This window comes from Emys orbicularis, chromosome 17, assembly GCF_028017835.1.
Source record: "Emys orbicularis isolate rEmyOrb1 chromosome 17, rEmyOrb1.hap1, whole genome shotgun sequence".
NCBI lineage: Eukaryota > Metazoa > Chordata > Testudines > Emydidae > Emys > Emys orbicularis.
In genome coordinates this window covers 18,405,166-18,423,910 of record NC_088699.1, presented here as the reverse complement: position 1 = coordinate 18,423,910, position 18,745 = coordinate 18,405,166, and the positions used below count along the sequence as shown (strand labels likewise).

Sequence of the window (18,745 nt, the reverse complement as noted above, 5' to 3'; positions counted from 1 at the left end):
TTGTATGTACACACTTGAAAATTTGGTCCTGTGTTTGGCAGCAGGAGTCACAGGAAAAGCAACTGTTTTCAGCCTATATATCCCCTTAGGCTCTGAAATTAGCTAACATTCTACAATGCAGTGGTGTTGTTGTGTGGGTCCCAAGATATTAGATAGACAAGGTGGGTGAGGTGGTAATCTTTCATTGAACCAATGTCTGTTTGTTGGTGAGAGCTTGTTTCCACTAAAAGATATTACCTCACCCAGCTTATGTTGCTAATGTTCTGCTGGTACTTAAACCTGGTAGCAGTGCTTTAAGGAAGACGGCTCTTTTATGAGAACTGGAATAAATCTAACATTAAATTCTTTGTAGCACCTATTTGAGGAAACAACCTAGTAGCCTGGCCCACAAATAATTAACTTTGAGGTGAGGTTGCTAGGCTATATATCCCAAACTGGAAGAAAGCAAGGAAATAATCATTCAACATCTTTTCTGCACTGAGTCACTTCCTCTTCTCAGCCTCCCTTCTACCACCACAGGTCAGCCTCAACTCTGCTCAGTTTATTCTTTTCATTGGTATGGCTTCCATGTACTGCATTTCACGTAGCTGTGGTGTTTGGTTGCAGATGCTGGCTGTGATGTCTTGCTGCAGTCTTCAGGAAAAGTGAGTGGGTGAGCTGTTAGTGAGCATTTGTAAACTTGCTAGTAACTAATATAGAAATTACAGAATGGAAACGTGCATGTGTATGCATGTTGTACTAAATTTTTATAGCCTGGATAGGTGGCTGCATGTATAATTAGGATGAGAGTAGGGGTACACAGGCTCTGGCAGGAACGTAGTTGAGAAGGGGAACTAAATGATAATATCTTTTGCTTTTACAGAGTGTATTGAGTGATTCAGTGCAGCAACCTCACTTCAGTTTTTTGTGGAAGTTTCCCAATCTTTTTAATATTCACAGACAGCTATGAATATTGATGTAGTATTCTCCAGTCTCACTTTGCTACTCCATGTTCCCTTTCCCTACCTTAATCTTCTTTTATTCAATTCAGCTTTCAACTATTAGGTACCAATGTTTAAAGGTAGAGTGTAGTATGGGCATGAGCCCTTCAGCTGCTAATCTGAGCTCCCAGGGCCCCTTGCTGCACACCCTGCCTCTCACCATATGTGCAGGATAGAGCGAGTCCAAAAACAAAAGGCTTCTAGCTTTTGTTGAAAATATGGCCCTAGGCAGACTGGTGAAGATGAAGTGGTTGACTGCAGTGCCAACAACTAAGCTTAGAGAACTAGATTGTCAAACATAAGCCCTAGAGCTGAGTTAGCCAGAAGGGCCCAAAGGTGTGAGGAAAGTAAGGCATGATTTTCAAAAGGAACTAAAAGATTTCTTCAGGAAAAGTCTCACACAGAAAACTCAGGTGCCCTCTGGAGAGCTGTCTGCCAAATGTGGTGATTGAATAAAGAGTACAAACAAAGCAGGATTGAATTCCTTTAAGTGGAAATAAAGCATCTTAATGTTGGCATGTATCCATAAGACTGTAGCAGGAAAATTATCCCTCTATCATAGAAGCTCCTGGGATCAATTTGATATGAGGGTGGTTAGTTTTACAGTTCTAGCTAACATGCACTAGCTGTAACATGTTACCTACTATACAGCAAAAAACTGTAATTTAGAAAATGGACTATTCAGTGTAGACTGTAAAATGAAAAATATTCAGTGAGTTTCATGAAGTCTTAATCTTTAACTAGAATGTTCTTTTTGCAGCATGTCTAGTATCCCTCCTTTCCTTAACAGCTTTATTTGGGCACTTCTGCATGTGCCATGGTCAAGCAGTGCAGTAGTACTACTTAAAACTTAGCTTGACCATGTCACTTTTAGCAGAAGCAGGGAAGAAGTCAAGCATCCATACTCAGTCCCTTGAAATCATCCTAAAGTATCAAAAGAGAATTTAGAGGCCAGTTGTATTTTTAAAGGCAAACTGAGTGTTTGGAAGTGAATACTGCATTTCAGTGAACCAAGCCATTGGTGTCCTGTGCAATTGTGGATGTAAAATTCTGCTGTCTACAGAATTCAAATGTAACCATTTGTTAACTGTATTGAAGGTGTGTCCTTATGAAGAAAGTGGTCCAAATTAAACAAAAGCTGCTGAAGTGTGTGTGCTTTTCTGGTTTTTCTAATCTGCTTTCTGCCAGAGGGGGCGGTAGAGGATGGATCCTAGAGTTTTCTTTGCTGAAGTAAAAATCCCCTTCCTAAATCTTGCCTTTTTTCTAGACTGATTTAATACTTAGTTTTACACAGTAGATAGCTGTAAGCTTAAAACATTTAGTTCCCTTCTCCTTAAGGAGACAAACTGAGCTTGTAAAGGGATCTTTTCTTATCAAAAGTGTTTTATTCAATACTGAGTCTTTACAAAATATGAAATAAAAAGCATATGTAGCACAAACAGTTGTTACTGATAAATAGATGTGGGTTGTCTGTTCTCCCCCTTAAAATATTCTTTGCTGCAATGTCAAAAGCATTTCAGCCTTGCTATTGTAGGGACTTAATCATTGGCATGTTAGAAGTTCACATGGCTTCTGATGTCATTGATCTGTGTCACCATTTCCCTTATGTGTTCTCCCCTGCAAGAAAGTAGACATGAATTGAATTGTACAATGCTGTAATTCTGAGGGGGTGGATGTGACAGGTCTTGCCTTGGTTGGAAGCTACTGCTCCTGAAACTAAAAACCATTCTCCACTGAAAGAGGGAGGTGGCATTAAAGTGCTTTAAAAAGCTCATGCTGAAGGTAATTCTTGAACAATTTGGCTGGCTCGCATCTCATAAAACCTGTTGGTTAACTCTGAGGCCAGCCATACCACCTATCTCATACATCACTGTTTGGCCTCATAGGCTCTGTTTTAGACCCATGGTGACAACCCTAAAATTTTCCAGTAGAGTTGCTGTACAAGATGGAATAGAATCCAGCTCACTAAATCTTAGGTGCATGGGCTCCACCGTGGTAACTACAAGTAAATACTGAAATTGCCTAGGGAGGAGTTTAAGAAAACAAGTTGTTCAGATGCCACAGCAGCAGTGCTCCAATAAAAATGCAACTTGATGGAAAGTACCTCCCTGCTTCACTTCAATAGGAACACAAGACAGCACTGTAGGGAAGCTTCAGTATGTTTTGGGCTTCACCTGTCACCTCTATTCCTGTTGCACAGTGCTGCGCTGAGGAGTTGGTTTCACTGTCAGCCAGCCACTGCTTCTCACTCCAACAGGTTGTTTATTTTCATATAGTTTGTTCAATGAAGACTTTGCAAGTTTCACTACTCAATGATGACTTCACATTCATGAATTTGTCCATTACCAAGTCTTTAGATATACAGCTTAGGGTCTCTACACCGCACTCAGACTGTGCCTGCAGCTCCTACAGACAAACCTGAGCTAGCTCGATTAAAGCTACCTCAGGTGCCAGCACAGTGAAGCTGCAACTGCATAGGCTTTGGCGCAGGCAGCCACCTGACTAAGTACCCAGGGTCCAGGAAGGCTTGTAGAGCCCAAGCTGTCACAATTTCGCTCTTCAGGTATGTCTACACAAGCTGCAATCATACCCTGAGACTGCTGTATTGACAAAGTGACCTAGTGTAACTAAGGCTCCCAGCAGGATAGAAGTTTTCAGGGAAAGGGGGAAGCAGCTGACCAACTGAACTCTCAGGCTGGCATGCACAATTCTTAGACCCTCTTCCCACATGCTCCAGTCTTTTTAGATAAATAGTGCTCTCTAAAGTAAGCTTAGACCCATCTACTTCTGGTCAAATCTTCAAGGTTTCTACAGCTAGCTACAGAATAAGATAACGTAAGTTACCAGCTATTGGTAATAAAGTAGCTCCCAGCTTTGAAGATAAACCCTTAAGTATCAGTGTGTGTACCCTAATGGCACTGTTTGGAGTTTAAACTTGTGATAGACATCTTTCAATGACTGGGAGTTGAATACACTCACAAAATCAACCCAAAGCACAAAGAGCCCAGCTTGGAAAAAAGTTAACTTACTCTTCTTTCAGAACTGTCTGGATGCACTTGCTCTGGTAGGCACTGAGGGTTATGGTAGGTTTTCGTGGACTGATCCCCTTTTCCATCTTTCTCTGCTGATAATCCTTTTTCATTTTCACCTAGAAGTAGCATGAATAATGGACTCATTAGAAACCTTATGAAACATTCAAGAGTTCACTGTTTCATTGCATATGACAGAGAATAGGAATTGAGCAGCAGCAGATGAAGTGTGTCAATTTGCCCATAACTGCAGAAAACATGATCCATCCTGTCCCTGCATGCTTCCTTCCTGCCATGTTTTCCACTCCATATCTTCAAGTTTCAGTGCCACCCCATGCTCACCTGTTTGATAGCATTTCCTAAGTGCTGCAGTTGATCATGTACTGTCTGTAATTCTTTCTTCATGTCTCTCTCGCTATCTGACAGAACTGGAAGCTGAGAGTGAAAACTGCGAAGCACTTTCTTCATCCTTTATACACAAAAAAAGAGTGAAAGGTAACTTTAAAACTTCGGTACACCACCATTTATGTACTAGGCTGTTTACTATTTGTAACTGCTGGCCCCCCTTACTGTGAAGAATTCTTTTGGGGTGTCCCTGTGTTTTCCATTAGCTAAAGCATTGCTTAGATACTTAATGTCCAGTTTCTCCTTCCTGCTAGAAGGATGTAATCTTTCTACAAGTCAATTATTCTCTGCTGGCTGGAGGCTTCTTCTGTGCCCACTGGAATCATTAACATTGCTGAACTTCACAAGTAAAAGGTGTGGCCGTAACACTAAAAGGTTCATTACTGGATCTGAAACCCACAATACACATCCAAATACATTTGGCATCTTCTGGTTACATTGACTTTGCAGGTACTGTGGAAAAGTCAAACTGACTCTTCTCCCTCCCCCCATACACTGTTCTGAACCTCAGTAGCATCCAGCACTGATGAGGAAACAGGTGTCAATCTCTGTACTCACCTATTCATAATATCTTCTTGTTTTTCTTTAGCTTCCTCATACTTCTCAGCCAAGCGCTCAGCCATTTCCCGCAGACTGTTCCTTTATACAAGTGAGAAACATTCAAAATTACTTCAGAATTATGGAAAAAAACATGTAACGTACTTGTTTGAAAAGGGGCTAGTGAAGCTTTGAAGAGCTGGGCTGGATGTTAAACCTGTGACCCAGTCTAACTTCTATGGGTTCTCTACAACAGTGCAGTCGTCTAAATGTAGTTAGTCCCACTGAAAACCTAACCAGCTAATTGGTTAAGACTTTTCTGAACCATTTAATTCCTATACACATGAAAGCAATTAACATTCCATGATTTAGCTAAAAACTGACAGAGCCAATTAAACAGGTCCAACTCACCTTTCCACTTGACAGTACTTAAGATCTTCCAGTTGTTTATTTTTCTGTGCCCTCAGCAATTTCACTCTAAAATGATAGTTGAGTCAGAGGCCAGACCATTCACAAGGCAATGTAATGATTAATAGTCTCCAGAGACATGTAGAACAAAAAAGCCAACAAAACTTGGACACCCTGGAGAGTTGAAAGTAGGTCAGAAGAGAAGGGATGTCTCCAAAGAGGACGAGAGTTCAAAGGGACAGGGAAGAGTTATTCATTGTAATTTCTCATTTTTAGTACTTGTGGCAAAGCTGTTACCATGGTAAAGGTCTCTGTAGATCCCCAGGCATGGAGGCAGGTTGATTCTGTACAACTACATCCAAAAGGAAATGTTTGGCTAGTAGGTTTCAAGTATTTAGAGCAGGGCCCCCCCATGCTTCCTTTCAATATTTCCTTGCACCTATCATCTTCTGTAGAAGTACAAGCATTATGCTGACATTTGTGTAGTACTCCTGTCCTGTAACTTGAATCTATCATTTCTGGAATATCACTAGTCTCAGATCAACACGATTGAGGATCAGAAATCGATTTCTCTACATTCCATTATGATTATTTGCAGGTACCCAGCTGTCTGACCATCCTGTGAGGTCCTTAATACTATATTTGATGGGGATCTAGAGTGAACTGCAACATTACTTTTCATGTCTATATGTGGCGGCATCTCTCATCTGGGCATAGCCTGATGTTATTAAAAACAAAGGACAAACTTAAATATGCCACATGTTTATAAAACCATGTTACCTTTGCTGGATCTCCTCTTTTGCCAGATCCTGTCTCAGGATATATTCTTCCCTGAACACTTGTGTGGCTCTGCTTAGGAGCTGAAGACATTCCTCGGGGGGAGGAGCTGCATCTTTGTCAGCAGACCTTAAAACACACAGTATTTGTGTACATGCAATCCCACTAACAAGTGTTTTTTAAAAAGGTAAATTCTCTGCTAACCAGAGAAGTCCTCTCAGAAATCTGTTTGGGGTGGGAGACACTAAGTCTATGCCAACCCTCCCCCCATTGCAATGTCCCAAGACACAGATAAAAGGTTCTAGGGTGCACATTCCTTCTAGAACGTCGTCTCCTCCCTCCTTTTGAGTCCCATATAGAAAAAGCTCATACTTCAAAAGCAATGGGTTAGCAGAGCTGCGCTGCAGGATGCTTCGTATGTGCTTCTCAAATGAATGCTGTGATTTAGCTAGGATACGAAGAGGTGAGACCGTAATTTCAGTGTCCTCTCTCGTACACAGGAGCGGAGGGGATGCTGGATGGACTGTCGTTCTGCCAAAACAAAACACACATCTAAGTGATACCTAATGACACAGAATTTTGCTTTCTTTACAGTATCAATGGAATTTAAAAATCCTTAAATGACATCAGTTTGAGACACATTAGGGAAAAGCTTCCATCTACTGTGGTATTAACAGAACTGCTATGAACCAAGGCCTGTGCAACACGCAGTAGCAGAGCACTAGATCCAAAGGGACTGACAAGAACATTCATGGAATTGTTTCAACTCTATGGCAATTCCAACTGAAGTCAAACATGGCAGAGTGAAAACCTAAAATGCTACTTGTATCTACACAGGGCCAGAGACAGCAAGCTGCCAGATTGCCATTCAAGTCCCAGCCAGGATTATCTTTGATTGCTATACAGTACTTGGATAGCCCAGTGAAAAACACTTTAGAAAAATGTAAATGAGAAAGTCATGGAACTAGCTGCTCTTTTTGAAGAAGAAGATTAGTTTGTACCCAGATCTTGTTCAAATACCAATCTACCAAGCCAAAAAAAACCCCAACATTCTCTCAGAATTATTTAGCTTGAGCCATTTTATTTTCCCCTTATGTTTAAAGAAACAATACCAAAATCCCCACACCTTGATAGTGATTTTCTAAGGACTTCTATTCTCTTCTTCATGCACACACAACCTGTAGACTTCACAAACCCAGTGGAAAGATTAAGCCCCTAAACGCAGTCTGACAATTGTGTATACTGCCTCAAATGTATTTAGTTCCAGAATGTTGCTGGCCCTAATGTTTGTAAAGCATTTTGAAATCACCAGGTGGAAAGTACCATAAAAAAAGAATTATAGCAGTATTTCAAGAATCCTTTGCTAATGCTTCTTGGGCCAACACAAAGACTGATTCTATGGTGTCCTAAGCATTGAAGGTGTTCTAGGTTTATTACATTATTCCTCAAAATGCCATAAAACGTGGTCGAGTGGACCGTTTCCTGGATGAGCTGGCATTTTCTTAGCATAAGAGTTATTTAAAAAGAAATAAGCTGTCAAGCTCAAGTCTATTTACAAGCACTGCAGTCACCTGCAGGTTACCTGGTAACAAGGTGGCATGGTTCCAATGTGCAGCTTTGGTCTCTAAAAAAATTAATCCTGCAAAAAAAATGGAAAAGTGGATCCCCCCCCCCAACATTGATACCTGGTTCACTGATAAGGCTGACCTCACAGCTAACGAACAACTGGCATTCCACAGAAGGGGAATGCCTGACAAATGAAAAGCAATTTGGGCTGATTTTAGAGGTCTATGATTAATGCAGACATGTTACTTCCCCTCCTTTCCCTCTATCCTAACCCTCCTTCCTTACTTTGTATATTACAACACTTGTACTTTGGTATATTTGTTCTATTTGAAAAGAAATAAAAAATGATAAATATGAAAAAGAAGAGCAGAAGTCCGAGTTAAACTGGCGGAACAGAAAACAAGTCTTGAGACACTGAAGCACTAACTGAATAGAGCTAAAGACAAGGGAAAAGCACGAATTTTAAATCAATTAAGTAAGAAAACTACATACAGAAGAGGCCTCGTGATACATTCATAGGTGCTGGTGATGCAGATCATTGTGGGCCCTAAGATGTCAGAGACTATCCAAAATCCTCTAATTGGAGCGGGCTGCCTGGGGAAATAAATAGATTATAATTCAAAACACCTTTTGTCAGTGCAGTAAGAATATATCCAGAAAGTTGTATCCAACTACATCAACCAACTTGGAGGCCAAAGTTTCACTGACTTAGGACATCTTTCTTAAATAAGGTGCACAAAATACTTTTACAGCTAAAGCATACTCAGATAACCATCTTGTAAGTAATCACCATTTTCTCATGCAAATTATATAAGATATTAGCCTTCCCCTGACTATGAAATAAAACCAGCTTGTGGACATATCCAAATACATGACATCATAGAGCATAACTGGCTCTTTACCCAGCAGGTAATACCTTGCACCAGATTAGGGATGCTTTGCTGGCTTGAAATTAGTGATTTTTATTGGCTGTGTCTGAATTTTAACACTCCATAAATATACTATGAGGGAGAGTCTAAAAGCAGTATGTGTTTTAGTGTTCCACTAAACCCCTAAATTTTGCACTAGGACAGCTAATGATGGTGATAATCTCTCAATTTTTGTTGGTTGGATGGGTGAGGTTCAGATACTACCAAAGTGGGAATTTCAGGCTTAATTCTTTATTAGAATGCATTTGGGGTAAACACTCAATCCTAAAATACCAACTCTTGGTGCTCAGAGTTTAATCATTTGTAATTATTTGGATTCTGTCAGCTCAGCCAACACATTATTCAGAAGGAATCTTGTTAATACACATAACAGAACATTTCTTCACTCAAGGGAAATGGAGGACATTCGGTTCCTACCTGCATGGCAATGGCTTTGTACAAAGAATGTGTTCCACAAAGCACTTCTGTTCTGCTCCAAGTTCTTGTAAACTGTCCTTATCTTCTTCATCTACAAAGACAGGAGACTGTTTCAAATGCATTATATTCAAGATTCTTTAAATTCCAAACCACTTTACGGGGGGCGGGGGAGGAGGTCTACACATTCTGGATAATACCACGGCCATTCTCAGATACCAGTCGCTGATAAACAATTACCTTCCACAGAAGGAAGTAGTCTGATAAACGAACACACTTCCCCTCATGTAGAAGACAATTTCACTACTCACCTGACCCAAGGAATTTGTGAAGTTTGTGGATCCATGTTAGTCCAACACTGTGCACACCAGCTTCATGTATACAGTGATATCTAGAGGGACATTTAGGATCTGAAAATTAAGCAATATATATTATTAGTACAAAAAACAACACAAAATCATTCCTGTATGTCTATATTCAGCGAGTGCTGAAGGTTCAGCACTCTACTCGGATTGGCCCTTCATCTATTTTGCATTAATACTTACACTGCAAGAGCTACCCAGTCCCTTTCCTGCAATCAGTCCAACGGTGCTTTTTTTTTTTTTTTGTAATTACAGTTTCATTTATAAACAGATCATAAAGGGTTAATAAAATAATAGGTGTTATAAGCGTGTTACAAATATGCTTAGTAGAGGTTACAGGTAATTTTAAGCCAACTATTGACCTATTGGACTTTACAACAATCATTTCTTAACCCTTTATAAACAACATATGGAATCTTAGTGCAACATGTGCCAGTTTACTCCTAACTTTATTAAACAAATAAAGCCTGGCTATACTTTATGCCCACCCAATTTCCAAGATCTCAGCTACATAACATAAGCCTTGCAGTTTGTCCTCACACTTTAGCAGCACGCATTCAGCAAGTCTGCAGAAATGCATGTGCACCCTGTAGTTATACATTTAGTAGCAGAAGGCTTTAAACTCACACTCAGCACAACCTGCACTGAAGAGGAAGGAAACATTAGAATCTTCACCCTATCCTTTATAATGGTAGCCATCAGAACAATAACAAGTGCAAAGATATCTTTGGTCTATCAGTGGTTATTACCCAAGATGGTCAGGGACGCAATCCCATGCTGCAGGTATCACTAAACCTCGAACTGCCAGAAGCTGGGACTGCACAACAGGGGATGGATCACTCAAAATTGTCCTGTTCATTCCCTCTGAAGCATCTGACACTGGCTACTAACAGGATACTGGGCTAGATGGGTCACTAGTCTGACCCAATATGGCCTTTATGTTCTTTTTAAGTCTAAAGAGCTGCAACTCCTACCCCTGGTGCTGTGTAGAGACAGCAGGTACTGAACGCTTAGATTCATTTAAAAAACAATTTCAGCAGCATCATTGTGTTCGCATGAGACATCCTTTTTAAAATTAGCAATAAAAGAAAAAAAATACAAATGTTATCTGAAACCTGTTAACAGATGAGGTAGCTTCAACAGACTCCAAGGAACTGTTTTCAAAACACTGCTCTGAGTACAGCGATAAGGTCTACATTACTTAATATATTAAATTTTGAAATAAAGTGACTTAAAACAGCAATAGTATTGATTAATTTCACCTTTACCTCTGTGCAGTTTAATTGGGCAAGAGAAATCAGATTCTAAAGGCTCTTCCTCTTCTCCTGATGCCAGTTTCAGTGCAAGTTCCAATTCAACACATTCAAACACATAGAGAGAAGGGAAGAGGTCAGATCTTGGGTCCCAAGACTTTTCTGACTGTAAAAAGTGTTTGAATGCATCAGTAAAACATCTTTCTAGCAAAAATACCATTATAATAGCAAGAAGAAAATGTTACTTAGCATGGGAAGGGTCTTTCCAGCATTTAAATAAAACACATCCTTGTTTCCTGAATGGCAGCCCCTAGCAGTCACTACTTACAGCCTGCAGGGAGGTGCTGAAGAGGCTTTCCAGAGCAGCTGCTCTTTTCATAAATCAAGCAGGGTGGTCCCTGCCCAGTCCCCGTGAATTTATGATGCTCTTCTCTCTTTAGTGTCACCTATAGTGCCTCTGCAGCTAGTGATGTCAGTTTCTCATCAGAGTTAATCATTTTAAAGGAGATATTTTTAAAAGAAATGTGCCACATTTCTGAGAAAATAAATAAGCATCAAGCTATAGTTTGGTTTAGTTTAAACTGAATATTGAGAATAAACGTTCGTGTTGGCCCCTTGCTAATCAGACCAACATTTTGGCTAAAATAATACCTAATGATTCTATTTTAACTTAAATGTTGATCAGATTAGCAAGGGGCCAACATGAACATTTCTTTTGAATGTTTCCATTCAGGAAATGAGGATGTGGGACACAAAGAAGAGAACCCCACAGGAACAAGTGACATAATAGAGTTCCTAGGAAACACCACCCTACCGTTTGCTCATCATCCTCTTCTCCCTCCAGTACCACACAGTGATAAAGCATTCCTGACTCGGTGGCAATCACCAAGATGTTGGGAACACAGGGCAGGCACAGAACAGCACAAGCATCATAGCCATAGTTATCTTCAGCTGTGGGGTGCATGGGCAATGGGCCCAACAGCTTGCCAAGTTTTCCAGTGCTGCAATGAAGAAACGAGGAAGTGCTTACTGGAAGCCTAAGACCCAAAGTTTCCAAAATTGTCTCCAGTAATCCCCTGGGAAAGAATGAAAGCCAAGGACAACAGCTAGGGGAACACATACGTTTACTAGTTTTTCTTGCTCAAGTCTGGCAAACTGAAATCCAACCTAATGAAAATTAAAGTTCCTGGGCTACATGCACTGCATGGTGCTCTCACACAAAGGAATGAATCTTAGTAATAATCTTGTATTGTCTCAGACTAACACACTTATCACACAATGGAGTCAATAAACAGTGCCACACCCCTTTACGAAGGGCTGTACAACGTGCTTAAAGAGACACTCAAGTTAATTTTCTATGAACAAATGTCAATACCTAAGAATTTATTTTTCAGTGTTTTGGTTTTTTTATTGTATTGCTCTCAGGTTGGGCTATGAAAAGGACTAGGCAGCTTTACTTTTGTTTATAGGCAGTTTCGCGTCAATTTCACATTATTTCTCACTCACTAGGAGGATGCATGCTGCAGTGTTTGTAACCTAAATATAACAGAAATATTTTTTTAATTTTAATTTGCATATCTAATTAAATCTAGATTGCAATTTTTAAGTGTCCTTTCTATAGGTCTTAAAGGTGCATATCTCTTTCATATAACCTAATTTGTCATCTGTCAACCTATCATTTGACTGGAATCCTATTCTAGCACCTTCCTAATGAGACCCAGGCTGGAAGTCCCTAAGATCTCAAAAGGGGTTTGGTTCTTTGAAGCACAGCCTCACTCTGAGCTATGGGAGCTCCTGCTTGTCACACGCTAGGAGCCAAAAACCCCAAGAGTCAATACGGTACCTTTAGAACAGCTGATTTTTAACCAAACCCTAGTTTTCCATCCAAATTTGATCTGAGTATCTCTTTTAAGTACTGTGACACACAAGTGGGTTATCAGCAGTGGGGACTGAACCCAGGACCTCTGGATCTAAAACAATGAGCCTCTACTGCCTGAGCTCAAGGTCCAGGTCTATTAGCTCAAAGACTAGAGACTGAAAGCTCTATGTGGACCAACCAATAGAGGGGCACAAAAACCAACACTGAATAAGCCTGGGTTACAATATAAAATGATGGAATTCAATACAGCATCTGCTCCTGAATCTGGCACAAATCTTGATATAAAATATAGATCAATCTGCACAGAAACGAAATAGAAGTGTTACATGAATCACATTTTAAACAAAATTGGTCATTGTACTTTAAGTCCCTACCTTTGTAAGAGGCTAATATATGTGAGAAAGGTCTCCCCATTTTCATATAATATGTATAGTGGATATGCCAATACTTCCTCTCTCCCTCGCTGCCCAGCTATGTTCTTCGGAACAGATACCAGAGGCCCAAAATCAAATGCCACTGCAGTCTCTCCTAGTGATGCTGTGTACGCTCTCCTGGGGAAGGAAGAGAGACAGGCCAAAAATTACGGTTAGTGATGACTATCTGCACACAGTTACTGGCTGCATTTCAAGTGGCATTTACTGCTACGTTAGATAAATGTGATTAAGATTTTACAATTATGGATCGGTCCTTTAGCCAACAGTATTTTCTGCAATAGATACCTAAAGATGGGTACTGGCCCTCTCTTCAGTTAAATGCATGTGCTAAAGTCTCCAGGGACTCTGACTGATGGGCTGTTTCAAGAGAACACTGCATCTTTCCCCCCACCTCCACTGAACCTACTGATTTCTTACTCCATTTCTGAAACTGAACTGCCAGCCAGCCCAAATACGTAGCACTCAGAGAGGTGAGGATGTAGTGGTATTTTCAGTGCAATATATTAAGCCATGGCTTGGCTGTTGGAGAGCAACAGGTGTCTCCATTTCAGCTAGGTCAGAGACAAGATAGGACGGTAAGCTCCACCTCTTACATTCTCTTCCAAAAAGCCCCTTTTTAACCTTTGTTTAGGACATAATCTTAACTTCAAAATATTTTGCTTTTGTTGCAGACAGCTACTCCCCTGCTCCCTCTAAAATGGTGAGGCGGGGAAAAAACAAGTTCAGCTACTTTGCTGGGAAGACTAGGGAAAACAAGCTATGGAAAAGAAGGAAAAAAGATTCCCCACTGGCGAATTTATCACAACACATTACGCCATCTTCTCTCCAGGTACTTTTCCATCTCTACAAAAAAACATTTGGTACATCAGCAAGTTTATCCTGTTGAGAGCATTTCAAAATCTAAAAACTGCACAAACCCTTTATTGAGCTTTAAACTCTCCTCCTCGGCATCTGAAAGAGCAATCACCTTCACAGGTGTCTGCGGCACCTTCAGACTGTAAATCCTAGAAGAACAAACAATAAATACTTTCATTAAGTCATTAACTTCATACAGGACGACTCCCTGCTTACGCAGAGTCAGTACATCAGTAGTTACCATCCTGAACTTCTTTCTATGCTAGTTTTAGGTTGTAATTCCACTAATAAGCATGCTTACACAAAAGACAGTAAACAACTAGTTCTTGTACTAGAAAAAAACAACATTCAGAAGAGCAAACAGAAATAGGTTTACCTTATAGTATTATCTGAAGTCAACAGAACTACATGAGGTTCTAATGTCTCACTGGGATACCAGGCCACATGTTTTAGGGTCAGGGATGTCGAACTAGTGAAGAACCTTTCAGCAACAGGAACGGTGCTACAATAACAAATTTATAATACTGTTATAAAAGGCACACCATCAAAACAGACTGCTTTTATCTTGTGGGGGAATAGCCTGATTTAAGTCTCAAAATGGTTATTGGTTGTATTTAAAGTTTAAGGGCAATCTTTAACTTACAGTCACATGACCCTTCTGTCTGAAAATTTCTTTTACCCACTACTGTTACAATATCTAAGATTACTACAACAAAGATGAGAATGTTTTTTCCTGTTTATTTTATTTGTTTGATAGCACTGTCTGACTAGACTGTGTCACTAGTCAGTTTCACCTGGTTTTTCCTCCCCATCCCCTCACACAAGACCAGGGAGTGAAAAATTTACAAGACATAGGAAACGAGGAGAAATAAAAATTGGCAGATGCTCAGGGATACAGGTGTAGGATCTTAAAGCCCCTTTTGACTCATGTTTTAAACTGACTAGGTTTCAAGATGGCAATGTCCCTTTAATGGGAAACTAAATTCTATCAGCAGTTCTGATAGAATCTGAAGTCTCTTGTAATGGTCAGAAATAAGTCACTGCATATGTATCTGTGATTAGAAGTAAATCCTTATAAGCATTTATAACCAGCACCATATATGGATGTTTGAATCCTGAGTAAAATATGTGTTAGCATGAAGAACGGGTTCTCTCCCTATCCATATCCATTCAAATAACTACTGAGTGGACGAAACAAGTGCGCTAACCCTTGAAATCATTTTATTGGATGTACTTGTCAGAGTGCTGCTTCTATTCTAACAGATGCTTGGACCCATATATCTATCACACCTATTTATAAATCAGGAACAGAGTAGTTTCATTGTATGATCACTTCCACAAGTGTTTGAAGGGATATGCAACAACTCAAAAATCCTAAATTATTGTGGTCATGTTATCACGGCCACAAAATACAGGCAGAAACAATGACATTTAAACCAAACAGAGACAAGAAGGATCAGCAGCCTGAAGCAACACAAAGCAGCAATGGTAGAGCTAGGCTCAGTCTCTGGGATCCATGTGGCCATGGGTAAAAACATCTCACATTGAGTGAAACTGTTTTTTACACTCTAAATACAAATACATGAAGGACTTATGATCCCCCTTTCACACTCAGTTTTCCCGTTGCTAATTTGGTACAAGTAGAAGGTGCCATTCTATTTCACTTATTCAGGCTGAAGTTCTCCATTTACACACAAAGTAACTAGCATGTGAAGCAGCAGGGCAAGCTAACGTTCCTGAGCCAAAGGAAGCAGCATTAAGGAGGTCAAGTTTCCCTGTCTATTCAATCCTTAGACTCTTCCAAGACTGCCAACAAAAGTGATGAGGATAGTATGATAGTACAAGTGATACAAATCCCAAGTCACAAAAAACTTTCCTGAGGGGCAGGTTATCCCATAATTACCGCCCCACCGGGTTTCTTGCACCTCTCCTTAAATGATCTATTATTAGCCACTATCAGAGACAGGGCAGTAGACTAACTGGACCTCTGCCTAGATTCTCATGCAATGTGAATATTTTGTCCATTAGGAATGAGGATGAGAACCTATTTCCATCACACCATTTCTCTGGTATCCCAATTTGCCTGTGGGGCACACTTGATAATTTGAATATTGTGTCTTAGAAGGTCCTCTGTGACAATGCTCATTGAATTTGTGGAGGCTCTTAGCCCCATAATCCCAACTAGCCTTTGACTCAGCTCACAACAAGTACTGTACCCCTCTCAGACCAAGTTCAATTGGAAATCTTCAAAATACTCTGCTCCTTATTTATGAGACTTCTTTCATATTTTCTGCTCTGTATCTTACACTCAGCACATATGTCAGATCTTTTTGCACCACTTTATTTGATTGGGAAAGACCAGAGGCTCACACATGAAGAGTGTCAAAACAGAATGTGGTTAAACATCTGACTGAAATATAACCTACCTACAATTAACTGTTGGTTTTCCACCTTCAAATTCTGAGTTCTTTCCCCAGCGTTTAGGCAATTCCAGTACCATCAGCCCTTTAATGCCTATGAGCGCCACATGATGCTGTGTGGGACTTAACAGGGTTTCATAGACCTCAAAAAGGGGTGGATTTATGCAAACCAGGGTCTGAAAATTAAAAAGTCACAGTGAAACACTAATACTAATAAATAGGTCATTGAAAAGTACTACATAGTCAGGAGTTAACATTACATTAAGTATTCTGGAAACATTCGCTGACTTGTAAACAGATGGGACGGGGGGCGAAGCAGGGCCACCCCCCCCCCGTACCTGGTACCGGCCCAGCCCCCCGGGCTCCGCGCCCCTCAGACACCCCCCCCCCCCCGTACCTGGTACCGGCCCAGCCGCTCGGGCTCCGCGCCCCTCAGACACCCCCCCCGTACCTGGTACCGGCCCAGCCGCTCGGGCTCCGCGCCCCTCAGACACCCCCCCCCCGTACCTGGTACCGGCCCAGCCCCTCGGGCTCCGCGCCCCTCAGACACCCCCCCCCCGGCCCGGTACCTGGTACCGGCCCAGCCACTCGGGCTCCGCGCCCCTCAGACACTCCCCCCCCCGGCCCGGTACCTGGTACCGGCCCAGCCGCTCGGGCTCCGCGCCCCTCAGACACCCCCCCCGTACCTGGTACCGGCCCAGCCCCTCGGGCTCCGCGCCCCCCAGACACCCCCCCCCCCCGGCCCGGTACCTGGTACCAGCCCAGCCGCTCGGGCTCCGCGCCCCTCAGACACCCCCCCCGTACCTGGTACCGGCCCAGCCCCTCGGGCTCCGCGCCCCTCAGACACCCCCCCCCCCGGCCCGGTACCTGGTACCAGCCCAGCCGCTCGGGCTCCGCGCCCCTCAGACACCCCCCCCCCCGTACCTGGTACCGGCCCAGCCCCTCGGGCTCGGCGCCCCTCAGACACCCCCTCCCTGGCCCGGTACCTGGTACCGGCCCAGCCCCTCGGGCTCGGCGCCCCTCAGACACCCCCCCCCCCGGCCCAGTACCTGGTACCGGCCCAGCCCCTCGGGCTCCGCACCCCTCAGACACCCCCCCCCCCCGGGCCCGGTACCTGGTACTAGCCCAGCTGCTCGGGCTCCGCGCCCCTCAGACACCCCCCCCGTACCTGGTACCGGCCCAGCCCCTCGGGCTCCGTGCCCCTCAGACACCCCCCCCCGTACCTGGTACCGGCCCAGCTGCTCGGGCTCCGCACCCCTCAGACACCCCCCCCCCCCGGCCCGGTACCTGGTACCGGCCCAGCCCCTCGGGCTCCGCGCCCCTCAGACACCCCCCCCCCCCGTACCTGGTACCGGCCCAGCTGCTCGGGCTCCGCGCCCCTCAGACACCCCCCCCGTACCTGGTACCGGCCCAGCCCCTCGGGCTCCGCGCCCCTCAGACACCCCCCCCCCCGGGCCCGGTACCTGGTACTAGCCCAGCTGCTCGGGCTCCGCGCCCCTCAGACACCCCCCCCGTACCTGGTACCGGCCCAGCCCCTCGGGCTCCGCGCCCCTCAGACACCCCCCCCCCCCCGGCCCGGTACCTGGTACCGGCCCAGCCCCTCGGGCTCCGCGCCCCTCAGACACCCCCCCCCCCCGTACCTGGTACCGGCCCAGCCCCTCGGGCTCCGCGCCCCTCAGACAACCCCCCCCCGGCCCAGTACCTGGTACCGGCCCAGCCCCTCGGGCTCCGCACCCCTCAGACACCCCCCCCCCCGGGCCCGGTACCTGGTACTAGCCCAGCTGCTCGGGCTCCGCGCCCCTCAGACACCCCCCCCCCCGGGCCCGGTACCTGGTACTAGCCCAGCTGCTCGGGCTCCGCGCCCCTCAGACACCCCCCCCGTACCTGGTACCGGCCCAGCCCCTCGGGCTCCGCGCCCCTCAGACACCCCCCCCCCCCCGTACCTGGTACCGGCCCAGCCCCTCGGGCTCCGCGCCCCTCAGACAACCCCCCCCCGGCCCAGTACCTGGTACCGGCCCAGCCCCTCGGGCTCCGCGCCCCTCAGACACCCCCCCCGGCCCAGTACCTGGTACCGGCCCAGCCCCTCGGGCTCGGCGCCCCTCAGACACCCCCCCCCCGGCCCGGTACCCGGTACCGGCCCAGCCCCTCGGGCTCCGCGCCCCTCAGACAACCCCCCCCCCGGCCCAGTACCTGGTACCGGCCCAGCCCCTCGGGCTCCGCGCCCCTCAGACACCCCCCCCCCCGTACCTGGTACCGGCCCAGCCCCTCGGGCTCCGCGCCGCTCAGGCCCCGCAGGCTGAGGGTGTAGAAGGCGCCGCGCTCCGCGTCCCACAGGAACAGGTCCGCGTCCAGCCCGAAGATGAGGCTGCGGGTCGGCCCGGGGGGGCTGGGTCTCTCCGCGCTCTGCTCCCGCAGCCGGCACAGCACGGCATGGTGCGGCAGCGCCGCCCGCCACTCGTCCGCCGGCTCCCCCTCGGCCGCCATCGCCCGCCACACC

At 44.6% G+C, this 18,745-nt stretch overlaps 1 protein-coding gene across 1 annotated transcript; it reads right to left on the bottom strand.

The window, feature by feature from the left end:
* Positions 1–2,358: 2,358 nt before the first annotated feature.
* NUP88 (nucleoporin 88) lies at positions 2,359–18,732 on the bottom strand. The gene is made up of 17 exons (XM_065418249.1): positions 18,496–18,732; positions 16,255–16,424; positions 14,205–14,330; positions 13,891–13,977; positions 12,914–13,090; positions 11,475–11,661; positions 10,676–10,826; positions 9,357–9,455; positions 9,049–9,139; positions 8,195–8,296; positions 6,509–6,667; positions 6,140–6,265; positions 5,363–5,428; positions 4,973–5,053; positions 4,352–4,478; positions 4,010–4,128; positions 2,359–2,597 (listed from the first exon to the last, which is right to left on the bottom strand). The coding sequence occupies exons 1-17, from the start codon at positions 18,730–18,732 to the stop codon at positions 2,534–2,536; spliced, it is 2,169 nt and encodes a 722-aa protein (XP_065274321.1). The 3' UTR covers positions 2,359–2,533.
* Positions 18,733–18,745: the final 13 nt, after the last annotated feature.

What these genes read in the sequence shown, in the direction of transcription:
- NUP88 (XM_065418249.1), bottom strand. Translation starts at nt 18,732, where the DNA reads ATGGCGGCCGAGGGGGAGCCGGCGGACGAGTGGCGGGCGGCGCTGCCG. An exon ending in TATATTAGCCTCTTACAAAG is followed by an intron (nt 11,662 to 12,913) that starts GTAGGGACTTAA and finishes TCTTCATTGCAG; the next exon opens with CACTGGAAAACTTGGCAAGC. An exon ending in ACAAAGCCATTGCCATGCAG is followed by an intron (nt 8,297 to 9,048) that starts GTAGGAACCGAA and finishes TTATTTCCCCAG; the next exon opens with GCAGCCCGCTCCAATTAGAG.